Source organism: Cervus canadensis, chromosome 16 (assembly GCF_019320065.1).
Source record: "Cervus canadensis isolate Bull #8, Minnesota chromosome 16, ASM1932006v1, whole genome shotgun sequence".
Classification (NCBI taxonomy): Eukaryota; Metazoa; Chordata; class Mammalia; order Artiodactyla; family Cervidae; genus Cervus; species Cervus canadensis.
This window is the reverse complement of record NC_057401.1, coordinates 52,943,279-52,959,782: the sequence shown is the minus strand read 5'-3', so window position 1 is coordinate 52,959,782 and position 16,504 is coordinate 52,943,279. Positions and strand designations below refer to the sequence as shown.

Below are 16,504 nucleotides of genomic sequence, written 5' to 3'. Positions count from 1 at the left end.
CTATAGTCCGCCAGGCTCCTCTATCCATGGGATTCTCCAGGCAAGAGTACTGGAGTGGGTTGCCATGCCCTCCTCCAGGGGATTTTCCCGACCCAGGCATTGAAACCACGTCTCCTGCTTGGCAGGCGGATTCTTAACCACTGAGCTACCAGGGAAGCACAATGCTTTTAATTACCTTTAAAAGACTTGTTTACAACATGCCAACACTTAAAATCATGAGGGTCCAATCCCAAGAATAACTGCTAAATCTTCTAACATTCTCTCATTCTCTTTTAGCCAGGTGACCTTTGCATTAATTGCTCAGTCATGTCCAACTCTGCAACCCCATGGACTAGCCCGCCACGCTCCTCTGTCTATGGATTTCCCCAGGCAAGAATACTGGAGTGGGTTGCCATTTCCTTCTCCAGGGGATCTTCCCAACCCAGGGATCGAACCTGGGTGGTCCTCCATTGCAGGCCGATTCTTTACTGTCTGAGCCACCAGAGAAACCCTAGGCAACCTTTGAAAGCACTTAAAAACTAGCACTAAGTTAATACAAGGCTGAATAACATCTTTTCTAAATGATACTTTGTTTCTCAAAGTAAAGAGGGCACCTTACAAAAGTTCTTTGTAAAGGATCTGGGTGTCAAACTCTCTGTAATCACTTTTTTTTTTTTTCCATAAACAAGTTCTTTCCATTGTTTATTGCTCAGTGGCAGTAAGTACATTCACATCGCTCTGCGACCATCATCACGGTTCATCTTCAGAACATTTTCATTCTCTGAAACCAGGACTCCGGACCCATAAAATAACTCCCCATCCTCCCTTTCCCTCCGAAACACCAATATCTTAATAAGAACATAACCAAATTGGTCTGAAATTGGCCAGCACTGTAAAAGTTACCACGTGTTTGACCAGGACAAGGCCGCGCTCTCCATCTCTGACCTGATTCCCTCAAGACTCTCTCCCTGTTCAGTTAAACAGTGGGTGTGCCGGGCCTGGGCTCCAGGACCAGGTAAAGAACTTCTAATCCTTGGTGGTTATGCCTGTTATGTTCTGCTGTGAGACTGTGCTGTCAGGGCAGGAAGAAGGAGTCAGAAGAAAAAGAAACGAGAAGTCTTTCGGCCACTGCCAGCTCTCGGGCCACGTCAGATCCACGTCTTTCCAACCTGTCTTACTTTTCTCATATTTTAAACCATTTCCTACATGGGTCACCAAGCTAATTACAGTTGTTATACTTGGGAATGACAGAGTGGACAGCATAAGACCAAGGACTTGATGGCCGATTGAAGACTCCCAGGTTGGGAGTTGCTTTCATGTTTAAGTATATACTTTTCTGGTTTAGTTCTTTCTGAAACCCGCAGTCCATAAATACAAGTCAAGAGGGAATTAAACTGTTGGCTTGACCATCCCTTTCGACGCTGAGGGCTGCCCATCGACCAGCTGGCAATAGGGTCACACGACACCAACTGTTGACCATGTATGACATGGGCAGTAAGCTCAGAGGTTGTTAGAAACGCTTTGTGAGAAGCCTCTGCTGATCAAAGCGTAGTTCAATAGGAATAGAAAGCATCTTTGGAATATTGAGTTTGCTACCTTAAATAAAACAAGCCAGGAACAAAAAAGGACAAAAAATATATGACTGTGCTCACAGAAGTATCAAAAAGAATTAAAATCATAGAGATAGAAAATAGAAAGGTGGTTGTTACCAAGGACTGGGGGAATTAAGCCTTTGCTGGATACACTGTCTCAGTAGCTTATTGCAAAATGGAAAAGTTCAAGAGACCTACCACCCAACAACGGGAATGCACTTCACAACTACTGAACTGTACACTTCAACATGGTTAAAATGGGAGTTTTAACATTATGTGCTTTGCGTCACAATATTTTAAGAGGAAAGGGGGGGGGCGGGGAATTAAAGTATCTTTGGGATTAAAAGTAAATCAGAAAAAAAAGAATTCCATTAAGCTCTGTCAGGCCAGATACACTGTTTAAATGTTATTTTGCCTTTTTTACATCATCTTGAGAAGGATGAAAGGAACCGAACTCTCATCTGGGGAAAGGGAGAAGGCAAGACACAAAAATGCTGGCCAGGTCACTTGGTCCTTAGTTTCTAGATCACATCACCCTACCTGAGAACCTGATGAGAAAGAGCCCAGACTGGGCAGCAGTGACTGTAAGACGGGTGGTCTCTTCGGCCCCCGCTCCCTGCACCCACCCCTACTGCAGATCACACCTGTATCTTCACCACCAGATAAATCCTGAAGAGCATTCAAGATGCTCAGATGAAAAAGGAACTCAGAAACTGCAAAACAGCCCAGAAATGAGGAGTGTACTACCAAGAGGCTCATCTCTGCTCAAGGTCTCGATAACCAAGTAGCCCGTCAGTCACACTCTACACAAACACTGACCTTGAAGCGTCTGTTCTCAAAGCAACTCGCAAACAAAATTCAGAAACAATGAATGTTAAATACTGCCGCACAACCTCCTTTCGTTTCTTTATGTCTTAAATTTTAACGTGCCTCTGAAGGAGGGACCCACTTGTATAACATTGAAATTGGTTTCCTTCGGGATTAACAGATACAAACTACTATATATAAAATAAACAATAAGCACATACTGTATACCACAAGGAACTGTATTCAATACCTGCTAATAATCTATAAGGGAAAAGAATCTGAAATATATACATATTTACATATAACTGAATCACTTTGCTGTATGCCTGAAACGAACACAACATTGTAGATTAAGTATGTATGTGTCTGTATATGTGCTCAGTCGTTCAGTCATGTCTGATTCTTTATGACCCCATGGATTGTAGCCCACCAGGCTCCTCTGTCCGTGGGATTTCCCAGGCAAGAAAACTGGAACGACTTGCCATTTCCTACTCCAGGGGATCTTTCTTCCCAACCCAGGGATCAAACTCACACCTCTTGGGTCTCCTGCACTGGTAGGCCCATTTTTTTACCAATGAACCACCTGGACTTCAAAAAAATTGTAAATTGGTTTCCTTGTAAAATGGAGAAGCTAGGCTCCTTTTCAATTGTCCAGATATAATCAATGGGCCGGTGTGTAGATTCAAGTATTCGTTCTCAGTCATTTTCATTTGTTTTACACTAAAGAGTGAGAACCTTGGAGCAGTGGTCCCTACAGACAGAGGAGCTTCTTCAGTGCTTCACAAGGTGGATAAGAAGCTCAGGATACGTGGTTTGCTCCATCCTGTCTTTACAGGGACCAGGTCACTGCTACAGACTCACTGGCAGACCAGTATTCCCAACACTAGGCAAGTTTACAAACTTTAAGGGAAGGTCACCATGAAACCCATCACCACCCTATACGTCTGCTTCGTCCTGATCCCCAGGAGGGAAACCAGCCACGCGCAGTGTTCTTCTGTCACGTCCTGATTGGAACACTTGGCTTTCCATTTGGGAGAATTTTTTAACTGCGTCTCTCACACACTCAAGGTGTGCATTACACATTCCTTTTGGGATTCTGTTTCATCACTGAGAAAAGATGCCTAGGGCATGAGGGGTGGGGGATGAACACACGTGCCCCTACTCAGGGCCCCTTGAGGAAGCAAACACGGCTGGTACGAAGCTGCAGGCTCTCAGCTCACCTGACCATAGTCCGTCTGGAAGACCACAACGCCCTCCGCGCAGGAATTTACGGTACTGGGGAAATGCTGGCCATTTTCTCTCAGCCAGACCCGTGTTCCCTGTAAATAAACAAAGGGCATATGAGTTGAAACTGCATTTTGTGGCAAAACACCACCCATAAAATTACTATACTTAACTAAATTCCTTAAAAAAAGTCAGGTTTTGAAAAGCAAATGTCTTTCTCAAATAAGCAAGGAACGAATCTTCAAAGAAAGCATCACCCACAGCCCTCTGTGTCAGCTGAACAGTCGTGTCCGACTCTTTGCGACCCTACGGGCTGCAGCCTCCAGGCTCCTCCGTCCATGGGATTTTCCAGGCAAGGATATTGGAGTGGGGTGCCATTTCCTTCTCCGGGGGATCTCCCCGACCCAGGGACTGAACCCGGGTCTCCTGCGTTGCCAGTGGATTCTTTACCATCTGAGCCAGCAGGGAAGCCCACATATACCCACGGCCTTACATATGTACGAGAGTGACTGACAGCCCCACTAGACAGAGGAAGAAAAGAAAGGACAGAGAAAACCGTGCTAAAATGCAACTGATTTCTGTGGATTATCTCATTTCATTCACACACGCCCTTTGAGGTCATTTATCATCCCATTGTATAGATGGAGAAGTGGAGATCCAGAAGTAGCTTGCCCAGCATCTCACGTGAAGAAACTGCAAGCTTAATCAGGTCACCACACTGCTTCACCTCAAGTCGAGAACTCTACGGGACGTTCAGGCTCCAACTTCCCAGGTCCAAGCCCCATGCATGCACTTCCCCACTTGGAGGGCACTGACTTCCTCCTTGTACAAAATCCACTGACCTCTCCATAAGAGGGATTACGTTTTAGTAAGTATTACACCCCAGTCCCACTGGTATGAATCTTGGCAGGATTCCACCAGATAACAAAGGCACCCCAAAATTTGGATTTACAGCCCAAGAGATAGCAACTTCCAGATCCTACTGTTTTAACTTAGGGCAAAATGTTTTGGCATCGATTTTATTTCTCTTTTTTACTTCCCCACTGGATAAATGAAATGGCAATCAAAATACCTAGCTTTCCAATGCTGAATTTCCCCTTTCTTTGATTTCCCAACATGAAAACCGTTTGTTTTCAAGGACGAGTGATAAAAATGTTGGCAGAAATTACTGGGTGTTCACTGGTCATTCAAATTATAAACAGTTACCTTTATGGCAATTCTTATACATGGTGATGGGAATGTAAATTGGTGCAGCCACTATGCAAACATTATGAAGTTTCCTTAAAAAACTAAAGTGGAACTACCACATAATCCAATAATTCCACTCCTGAGTATATATCCAGAAAGGAAAAAAAAATCAGTTCCAAAAGATACATGCACCTCAATGTTCATAGCAGCACTTTTACAACAGCCAAGACAGGAAAGCAACCCAAGTGCCCATCAGACAACTGGATAAAGAAGATGTGATGTACAGATACGTGAAAATTGCTTAGTCATAAAAAATAATGAAACACTGTCATTTGCAGCAACGTCGATGGACCTAGGTAACTTATGTTTAGTGAAATAAGTCAGAGACAGACAAATACTGTATGATATCACTTATATACGGAGTCTAAGAAAAGAATACAAACATATATGCAAAATAGTAACAGACTTACAGGCATGGAAAACAGCCTAGTGATTACCAATGGGAAAAAGGAGGCAAGAGGGATGTATTAGGGGTGTGGGATTAACAAAAACAAATTACTATATATAAAATAGATAAGGAAAAAGGATATACCATATAGCATAGAGAATTATACCCATATCATGCATTATACCCATTAGCCCACAATGGCATATAATCTGCAAAAATACTGTACTACTATGCTGTACACCTAAAACTAACACAATATCTACATCAACTATACCTCAATTAAAAAATATTTAATTTAAAAAAAGAATTACTTTTATGACTTAATATATACCCAATGTGCTGGAATCACTTTAGTATCTCATATTATTTCTATTCTGCTCAATTTCATCAACTCCAACAAAAATGAAACAGTGGAAACACACCAAAATTATCACCTGATATATTAACAGCACTTAAAGCTTCTTTTTTTTTTTTTTTAGAACTTTCAACCTCATTTCATTGATCTGCTTATTAATTTGCTTTAAGATGTTAAATGAAATATTCAAATGTATTGGTTATTATACATTTAACTTCTAATGTAAGGGACTACTACTGATCTCAACACAGAGAGATGGAAGGGGATAAACAATGTCCAAGTAAACTAAGTATACTCAGCACTTTATGCTACTTTAAATTATGTTATTACTCACATAAACAGTAGCTTCCAGTAATGGAGTGCCCATGAGGTGTCCCAGTTGTGTGCTAAGAGCCTCAATAACACTGATACTAACTTAACATTTGGTAAGACAGGAATCCTTGCCCTGAAACTCAAGTTCAGAGCTTAGGTCCTTATCTAATGTCACACAGCTAGTGACCAAACCAGGTCTCAAACCTTTCCAATTCCTTATTCCATGCTCTTTCCACACACCACACTATGTGTCTCCTTAAAGTAATTCACGAATAAATAAGACACACTAGTAGATCAGTCAACAACTAAAACATACCAGTACACAAAGGTCACTTTAAGCATCCAGTGATCACACACAACTCCTATTACAAGGGAAATTTTAAGACATAAAAATCCAACTTACATGTTACTCCCTCAGTGCCAATGACAACTGTTTAAAACATACCAGCCAGGATCTAAAACACTTGTTGTCACCTCTGTGACCACACGCCTCTGTCCCCATGAAGTCAATCCTGAGTTTGATGAAAGTATTTAGGACCAGCAGGCTAGACCTCAGGGCTCTGGGAGGAGGGGGACCAAAGATGGGGCCACCCATCCGTGAGGTTCTCCAAGCATTTCCACCAAGACCAAGGTGACTGGAGTCCCAGGTTGAAACACCACCAGCTCCTATTCCTCTTACAGATTCTACAGTTCCCCTAGCATCCCTACCACCACCCTATATAAGGACCCCCCACAATGGGCAACCCCTTTTCTCTTTAGTGTGGGAATTCTAAGTTTTAGTTAACTCCCAACTTCAACCTTCCCTCCACGGAGGGGTTGAAATCCTCCATAATGAAGATGGGAAATAGCATCCAAAAGGAGTATGAGGGGTTTCTTTACAAATCCTGACGACCACCTTATATGAAGGACACAGGTCCCACCAACAGGGCCGAGTTCCCATCCCCGCACAGGTCGGTCAGGGAGCTCCGATTCCCACTTCGGCTTGAGACACCGGTAACATCCAGAAAGGACACAAGTGCTGGGCAGTCCTGGTTTATTAGCAAACAGCTGTTTTCCAAGAAGAACACTTACTGCAGGCATCTCTAAGACTGCTCTTTCAAATACCATTTCACACCAAAACTGCAGTATTTGTAATGGTCTAGATAGAGACTTCCAAGTGTCTTAACTACTTTTTTAGCCTTTTTAAAATTCACATGTCAAGACACTGCAACACTGAAAGCCTTCAAATACCTACATGTAAAGAATCCACCTGCCAAAGCAGGAGACTCGGGAGACTCTGGTCCAATTCCTGGGCTGGGAAGATCCCCTGGAGTAGGAAATGGCAACCCACTCCACTATTCTTGCCTGGAAAATCTCATGGACAGAGGAGCCTGGTAGGCTATAGTTCATGGGATCACAAAGAGTCAGACATGACTGAGCATGCAAACACACACACACACACTCAAATGGAAACTTTCAAGGTCATAACACAAGAGCTTTTACTCATTAGGTGAAACCATAAAATAATCACAGTGGACCTCCGTCCCAGAATCCTGAGTCCAAAGCTTTCTGTTTGCTATGGCTACCACCTGCATCGCTTTGATCAAAAAGGATTTCACGTCTGTTTCCCAAGTCTCAAAATTGTCTATTTATATGAATTAAGATTCTGTTATGAAACATCACTGAATTAATATAAATTGTCACCAGGATTAATATAAACCTCCCAACTCCCAGAGGCTGCACAGTGGGCTATTTCTTTCACTTGAGTTTTGCTGTGGCTCTTTGCGAACCTTCTCATTTGAAAGTATTACCAAGCCCTTTGTTGACACAGTCCTGCCTACATGATCAAACACACAATTCAACTTACTTAGTCCAAAGGTCTTTCTCAACAGGTGTGAAGAGCTGCTGATAAACAAGTCTTACAAAATCCAGCCCTGATTTCCAATCCAGAGCCCCCTAACCAGTTTTCCTAAACCCAGAGCAGTGTCTTCCCCAGATAAAAAGGGAAATGCATTCAAAACACCCACTTTGTTCTCTGAAAAAGTTTAAACAGGCAATTTTCATAGAATCAGACTTGCAAAGTAAAACTGGTGCAATGGATATTTTTCACATAGATTGTTCTGGATGGTTTCTCTCAGGCCTCAAACTTTCTGCTTCCAGTCTATTCGAAAAGAACACATACGCCCCGGTCCAGAAAAGAGGCCACCCACAGGCATTTGAAAACGAAGTCACAGACAGACATTTACCAGAACATCCAAGTTTGAGTAGGGAAGAAAAATACGCCCAACCATATGCAAACCATTATATTCTGTCATTGTTAAACAGGCTGATAATTTAATGTACAACACAGGCATATGGAGAAAACTCCTAGCATATGGGGAAAACTCACAACTGAAGTAAAAATATGCCTTTAAAAGCAGGTGGAACAAGTTGGATCACAAAATACACGTTTTATTAAAACTCTGGACGTTTTCATCTTAATCTGAGACAGGTATGTGTTAAATTCAACTTCTAAAAAACTTTTCTGCACACAATCACCAGTAATAGTTTTACAAGATAAAGCACTTGCCCAGAAATTCCCATCTCTTTGAACTTGAGGGAAATCTTGTAAGATAAGGAGGCAAGTAATACCATTCCTTTAAAAATTAGGTTCACAGAGATTCCATTTTTCCATTGCAAATGAATGATTTCCTGGCCATACTAAAAGACTGACCATACCAAGTGTTGGTGACAATGTGGAAAAACTGGTGGTGATATAAAATGGTATATCCACCTTGGAAAACAGTTTGGCAGTTTCTTAAAAATCAGAATATAATCTTGCCATATGTCCCAACAATTCAACTCCCAGAGATCTACCTACTCAAAGTTTTTCAAAAGCCCTGTAAGCGAATATTCACAGCAGCATTGTTCACAACAGCTGAATTATAGAAATCACTTGTCGACAGAAGAAAAATGCACAACCTAAAGTTGCAGGTTAGATTTTATTTGGGGACCTTACGGAGGATTACTGCCTGGGTGCCAGCCTCTCAGCTGAGTTAACAGTTCCAAACAAGCAAGGGAGGAACCAGGATATATTGGAGGTTCTGCTGGGGCGGGTGGGGGAGAAAAAATGTGGTCCAACACCAAGAGATTACTGCTAACCACAAAACCCAGCATCTCAAGTTAACAATTACAGTGTTTTTCTATGTATGGGAAGATGCAAGAGTCTGGGCTCATTGAATTGATTCCCCAGATACGCATCTTAACTATCTAGGACCAGGATCCTATTTTTCTCCATCCTGAATTCCCTCAAGCTGCACTGTTGAGGGTGGATACAGTGGCTGATACTGGGCACCCTCATTTTTTTTTTTTACGGGAAAGGCAGGCAACATTTTTTTTTGTCCACACATTCAAATGTCCATCAACTGGTATAGAAATAAAATGTGATAAATCTGTACAATGAAAGGCTCAGCAATAAAAAGAAAAAACCAAATCACAGAATCACCAACAAGGATGAAACTCAAAAATATTATGCTAAGTAAAAGAAGCTACACATAAATAAGTATATATCACAGAATTCTATATATATGAAATTTCTGGAAGAAGAAAATTCATAGACGCAGAGACTAGATGAACAGATGCCCAAGGCTAGGTGTCGGGGCAGGGAGACGCACTGACTGTGCGTGGAAGAAGGAACCTGGGTGGGGAGGACAGTGGAACCATTCTAAAACTGAATTGTGCTGATGGTGGCACAACTGTCTAAATGCAACAACTGTCTAAATGCCCTAAACTCCATTCAACTGTAAATCTACAATGGGTGGGTTTTCTTGTATGTGATTATACGAGGCCATTTCAAACCATTAAAAAAATTTAAATCCCAGCCTATATACTTCTCAGTGGTACATGAATATTCTTAACCATTCCATAATGGGAAAAACCCCATCATGTCTCTATAATTGAGCAATGGTGATGTGAAGAAACACACACACAGGAATAATGACTATGTGTGCGTGCGTGCTTAGTCGCTTCAGTTGTGTCCAACTCTCTGCGACCCCATGGACCATGGCCTGCCAGGCTCCTCTGTCCATGGGATTCTTCTTCAGCTGTGTTAAAACTCTGAAGACTGATCTGTGTTGGGTTCATTAAGTCCCCACTCTATTAACAGACCAGGAGGGGCTCAAAGATACAAGGCTACCAGAAGACGTGTCCAAGCTCATCTCCTGATAACACTCTGTTACAGAACATGTTGTTGTTTAGTCACTAAGTCGTGTCTGACTCTCTTGTGACCCCCTGAACTGTAGCCCACCAGGCTCCTCTGTCTATGGGATTTCCCAGGCAAGAATATTGGAGTGGGGTGCCATTTCCTTCTCCAGGGGATCTTCCTGACCCAGGGCTCCAACCCGTATCTCCTGTATTGGCAGACGGATTCTTTACCACTGAGCAACCAGGGAAGCCAGTGGTAGAGAGTATCTCTGTTGCAATTATCAGCCTCCCTCCCTGGAAGATAATCACAAATCCCCAGTCAGCTGTGTGTGACTTGCAGTAACTTCTTGGGCAAGCAGTTGTACCTGCCACTTTCCTGCTAACATGGAAACACAACGTAGCTTTGCAGAGCCTGAAGTACTTAAACTCCTGGCCCTTCTGCACAAAAAGTTGACTGACCCCCATTTAAGAAGCTAAAAATCACTATCATAGATTTCAACCTGCTGCTGCCCCATTTAAAAGAAAAAATGTTTTTTTCTTTTCAATTACTACATTTCTTTTCTGATTTCAAGAATGATTTTCTTCCCTGAACTTTGAAAAAATTAAGTTTAAAAATAAGGTAGGAAAACAACCCTAAAAAGGGATAATGATGATGGACTTTAAATACCATACTGTGTGGCATGTTCTAATTACAGATTCACAGAAGAGGACATTCTTTAGTCAAACACACAACTCAGTCTCAGACCCACAACAGGGCACCGCACCTATTTTTCTCCCATAACTGCTTACTTGGCCCATGCTGAGTGCCACGGTTCAGGAGTCCTAACAACCTACACGATAAAGTCACAGTCTGTTTCTGAAATGTGATCTGCCTTTCTTTTTTTTTTAAAAAAAAAAAAAAAGAAAGTCAAATAACATTGTAATGGATAAATTAATATGGCTATTGTTTAAATAAAAATGTATCTTGAGGAAAGCACTCTATTTTGAGATAGAGGAAATTAACCAATAACGTTTCCCTGCCTGCCTACCTACTTAGCTGCACTGGGTCTTAGCTGCAGCACGCGGGATCTTTGATCTTCTAGCTGGGGCATGCAGGATTTTTAGTTACAGCATGTGGGATCTAGTTCTTTAATTAGGGATCGAACCCAGGCCCCCTACATTGGGAGTGTGGAGTCTTAGCCACTGGATCAGGGAAGTGCCTAATATGGCTATTTAAATCTGCAGTATTTTCAACAGCCAAAAGAAAGTTCTCCTTTTTAGCCTGCAATAACTTAGTAAATAAGTAACCTGGATTTGAAGATGTCTAATGTAACAAGTGGTAATGAACCCGCCCGCCTAATGCAAGAGTTGGGGATTCGATCCCTGAGTCAGGAAGATCCCCTGGAGAAGGACATGGCAACCCACTCCAGTATTCTTGCCTGGGAAATGCCACGGACAGAGAAGCCTGGCAGGCTACCCCGCAGGGTCACAGGAATCAGGCACAACTTAGCAACTAAACACCAACAAATGTGGCAGGCTGGGACATGAGGGATCCTTGTTCTTGAAGACACTGAATTCCAGAAAGGAGATGTGGGTAATATATTACAGTACAAGAACTCAAACAGCATTTTTAAAACTGAAATATAATTGACATGTAACACATTAGTTCCAGGTGTACAACATAATGATTTTAGTATCTACAGAGAAGTGATCAAGACAATAAATCTAGTTAACATCCATTACCACACATGGTTAATATTTTTTTTCTTATGACAACTTTTAAGATCTACTCTCTTAGCAACTTTCAAATAACTATACGGTATTATCAAGCATAGCCACCACGCTGTCCATGAGATCCGCAGGGCTTATTTTACAACCGTAAGTCTCTAGCATTTGAAGCTCTTCATCCAATTCCTCCACCCCTCCCTCTGGCAACCACTCATCTGTTCTCCGTAGGAGTTCAGGGGGGTGGTTCTGACAGGGAGGGTCCACATATAAGTGAGATCTCTCCTCGTGTATAGTCATTTTTGTTGTTGAAGTAGGAATACCTTTTCATCAACTGCACAGATATTTTTTTTCTAATCCTCATTACTCAAATCTGTCTCCAGGACACATGGTGTTTATAACATGCAAAGTTCTAACACGGGTTCCTCCACCTCATCAGTATTGACATTTTGGGTGAGGGAATTACGTGTTGTGGGGGAGGGGACTGTCCTAGTTGAGAACCACTGGTCTAGAGTGAATGGAAAGTTCGAGAGTCACAGCCAAAGGAAAGGAGCTTTCAAACCCCATTAACCGAAAGCAGACTCCACTGTCTCAATTCTAGGAATTTCCACAACCTCCTAAAGTCTGATCAGCCCAGACATGACCTACCTGGGGCAGATCTAATTTCCGGTGACCTTGGCTGGGTTCTCACAGAAGGAAGGGGCTGGGTGCGGGGAGGGAGTGCTGCAGAATGGGATTCAAAACATCTGACGGACAGAAGGAGAGAGGTCTCCGAGGCAGCAGGCTGGACGGCAGTACTAGGGGGCCTCTCTCCTTTTCCTCCTTTCCGTCCACTCTGCCGTTTGGGGTTTTTTTTAATAGGTACTTTTCATGTTTCCCGGGGAAGGGAATGGCAGCCCACTCCAGTATTCTTGCCTGGAGAATCCCATGGATGGAGGAACCTGGCGGGCTTCAGTCCATGGGGTCACAAAGAGTCAGACACAACTGTGTGACTAACACACTTTCATGTTTAGAACTAACAACGTTTGTATGCAGACAATCGGAACCTGCACAGACAAAAACCCACTCAAAACCTGTGCTCTTTCCCCTCGGAGAGATTCCAACCTCAAGGGCTTGCAAACCTCAGTGCAAAACTTGTCAGCAGGTCTGGAAACGGTGCAAGTGAGAAGGAAATACAGCATCATCACATGTCCAAAGTGAGTATGAAAAATGCAGTGTGAAAAAGAGCGGCGGGGACAAAAGGGGCCCTGCTGGCCGGGGACGGACCCAGGAGGCTCAGAAATGAAAGGAAAAGGGGCAACCCAAGACGTCTCCCCTGCAGAAACAGCTGCACCTCGGGAGGGGACCCGGGAAAAGTGAAGCAGCTTCGCGGCCACTGACCCCAGCGTCCCAGCCGCCGTGGGTGGTCTGCGGGTCCACCCACCACGCAGCAGGCAGGACAGAGCGTGGGGCCACCAGGGTGAGTGGTCCCCGGACTCACTTCCTGCACGTGACCGCAGAGCTTCAGACCTGAGGTTGGCAGCCCCTTCTGCACCACCGCATCGGAGTCCGAAAAGCCCACAGCTGCTTAGCTCCCAGCGGAACCCAGGCGGTTTCGAGCTCAGTTCTCAAAGGATGCAGAATTCAGCTAGCGCGGGACCCCCAACCGCTGAGGATGGAAAAAGAATATGCTGTGAGCATATCGCCCGGGATGTCAGAAACACGTGGTATGAAGATGCCCAGTGTGTCCCATGTCACCGGGGCTGTGAAGCAGCAGTGGTATTTGTTTTCTATAATAAGCAATGCCAAGGACAACTGTTCTACACCCCTCAGAGCTGAGGCCACCATTAAATTCCAGGGAAAAATGTGTTGCTGACACTTGTTCAGGACTCACAGACACAACCCCTCCCATACAACCAGCCCCAAAGGCTACATGACAAGCGTTACATAACTCCCCAGAAGCCCTTGAAGGCACTGCTCTTTTAATAAGGAATGTATTCCAGCTATCTGTAGCTGAAATGTGTTTGTGGCTATCAGCTATGTCATCTTCATCATCATAAACATTTCTTGGAAATATGAGCCTCAGTATCATTTACAGCACTAGTCCCCCAGCAAGATATGTCATGTCGCCAACACCTGACCATAAACACACCTAAAACACAGTACGGTTGTAAAATGAGGCTGCCTACATTCAATACCATAAAGTCCACCATCTGTCCCATGCCTCGTCACAGTTCCCAGTGAGAAGGGTCACGTGGCATCCATTGTTTCCCGTTGTCCGCCCACAAGGACAGACTGTCACCACCATGAGCCACTGCTTTCATGGGGACAATGACATGTAAAGTACATGAGCCGTAGGAGGTAGAAAGGGAGGAAAAAAGAAAACAGTAAAAGATTTTGGCAACAATAAACTAATCTTTGCTCAATGTTCCTCAGGTAAAGATGCAAAGACTCATTGGTGTCCCCCACTCATAATCAAAACCAAAGCAAACTATGCTAAATGGCAGGACACCTGACTTATGAAACTGTAATTCTTTTGTTGTTGTTCAGTCAGTATGCTGTGTCCAACTCTTTGCAACCCCACAGGCTGCAGCACGCCAAGCTTCCTTGTCCTTCACCATCTCCCAGAGCTTGCTCAAATTCATGTCCATTCAGTCAGTGATGCCATCCAACCATCTCATCCTCTGTCATCCCCTTCTCCCCCTGCCCTCAATCTTTCTGAGCATCACGGTCTTTTCCAATGAGTCGACTCTTTGCATCAGGTGGCCAAAGGATTGAAGCTTCCGCTTCAGCATCAGTCTTTCCAATGAATACTCAGAGTTGGTTTCTTTAATGAGTTTATTCCCAACTCTGGGCTTCCAACTTGCCGACTGATTCCATCCTGGTTTTATATTTTGATTTTCCCTACCTTCTTCTCAACTCCTCCTAACAACTTTTCAGTTACTCTTCTGAACTACAGTGACTAGAAGTAATCCCAGAAACAGTAACACTGAAAGAAATGAATCATCTCCAAGTTGCTGAGACAATCTCAGACAGTGTAGGAATGTGACAATCCACGGACCAAAAAACAAATTATTCTGTCTAGTAGCTAACCAATCATCACACAGCCAACACATGTGTCTAAAAGAAAACAGAAAATGAACCCAAAGAATCAGCCAACACGTTTAAAATTCATTCAATCTGTATGTCACTCCACCCATAAACCCATCTATCCATCAATCCAGCCACCTTTCCACAAGTCCATTCTTCCTACCAGCATCTTTTGTGCCCCCTCGTATGTACCAGGCACTCTGAAAGATTCACCAGTCTGTCAGAACCCTACATACAAACAAGTTCAGTTCCAAGAACACGTCTGTAAGTCCAATTTGTTCATAAATCCAACAAAATTAGCCCAGGTACTCAACTACAATTAGCCATATAGTACTGTAATAGATTTATAATATATTTTATGCAAATAATACATAAAAAAAGATGCAAAAAAATGAAACATTTTTAATCTTACAGTACAGTACCTTGACAAGTTCTATAGTATAATAGCTGGCATTCGGGGGCTGGCATTGAGTGAACAGGCAAGAAGAGTTATTGACTAGAGGAGGGAGAAGCGGTGGGAGACGGTAGAACTGAAGGATCGTCAGCAACAGAAGACGGAGGACCAGCTGCAATTGTCCTGATGCTGATGGAACAACATCAGACAACTCATGTCTGATGTTGATGGAACGCATGTTCACATCTTGGAAAAGTTTGCAACTTGAAGGTGCGTACATAGAGGACTTATTATAAATAAGATCATTCCTGCTCTAAAACACAATATGTTGGAGGTAAAACTATGCCTATTCTAATACCCTCTACCTAGAGTCTTTCTTCTGAAGCAAGGAATTATGTAACAGGAGGAGCCGAAGAATAAGACAAGAAAGAGAAGTAGGTAGCTGGGAGAAGGCCAAGCAGACTTTATAAAATGAGCACAACTGTTCTAAGAACTCTTAAAAAATAGAGGGAAATCCTCTCTCAGGGACACAAAACAACTGGCTTCAGAACTGCATTCCATTCTTCCTTGCAGTGGAAACAGTAGGAGATACGAACAGGAGGAACAATAAAAGACCATCCCAAAACGTTTCACTCCTCATAGACCGTAACGCCAGATGTCCTTTACCTCTCAGTTCCTGGAGTTTTGTCCTCTCCTATTCTTGATAGGAATAATTTTCTTTAAAAAAAAAAAAAAAAAACACCAACAAAAACTGGTTAAGATAATCTTGATGAAATCCTGGCTGTGTTCTGGCTACCATCTGTTTTTAGAAAAAATAGACAAACATACTCAAAACAGGAGTTTGTCGTTACTTCATAAAAACGAAAGACCCAAGAACCCAGTAGGAAGTAAATAAACTTAAAACAGCTATTTCTCATTTCAGCTGAGTACATACTCATTAATTCCTTCACAGAATTTTATTGAAGTTCAAGAACATTTCATCTTTTTCATAAAATCCTACTTCCTGAATTAAGAGTTGCTTAAGAGATCTTCTAGCACCTTCAAAGAGACAGACAACATGAAAAAAGTAGAACGCACAAACCCTGCTGGGGAGAATGTAAAATAGTGCAGCTGCCATGGGAAACGGTCTGGCTGATCCTCAAAAGGTTAAACATGGTTACTATACGACCTGGGGATTTCACTCCCAGCTATATATCCACGGGAAATGAAAACATATGGCCACACAAAAACCTGTACATAAATGTTCCCAGCAGCATTATTCCCAAGAGCCC

General features: G+C 42.9%; 1 protein-coding gene across 2 annotated transcripts in view; it reads right to left on the bottom strand.

The window, feature by feature from the left end:
• Positions 1 to 16,504, bottom strand: part of MYO10 (myosin X) — a 256,083-nt gene that overhangs the window by 197,940 nt on the left and 41,639 nt on the right. For both annotated transcript variants that reach the window (XM_043489225.1, XM_043489226.1), the window contains exon 2: positions 3,599 to 3,697. In XM_043489225.1, the coding sequence (XP_043345160.1) occupies positions 3,599 to 3,697 (99 nt within the window). The remainder of the gene's footprint in view (positions 1 to 3,598; positions 3,698 to 16,504) is intronic.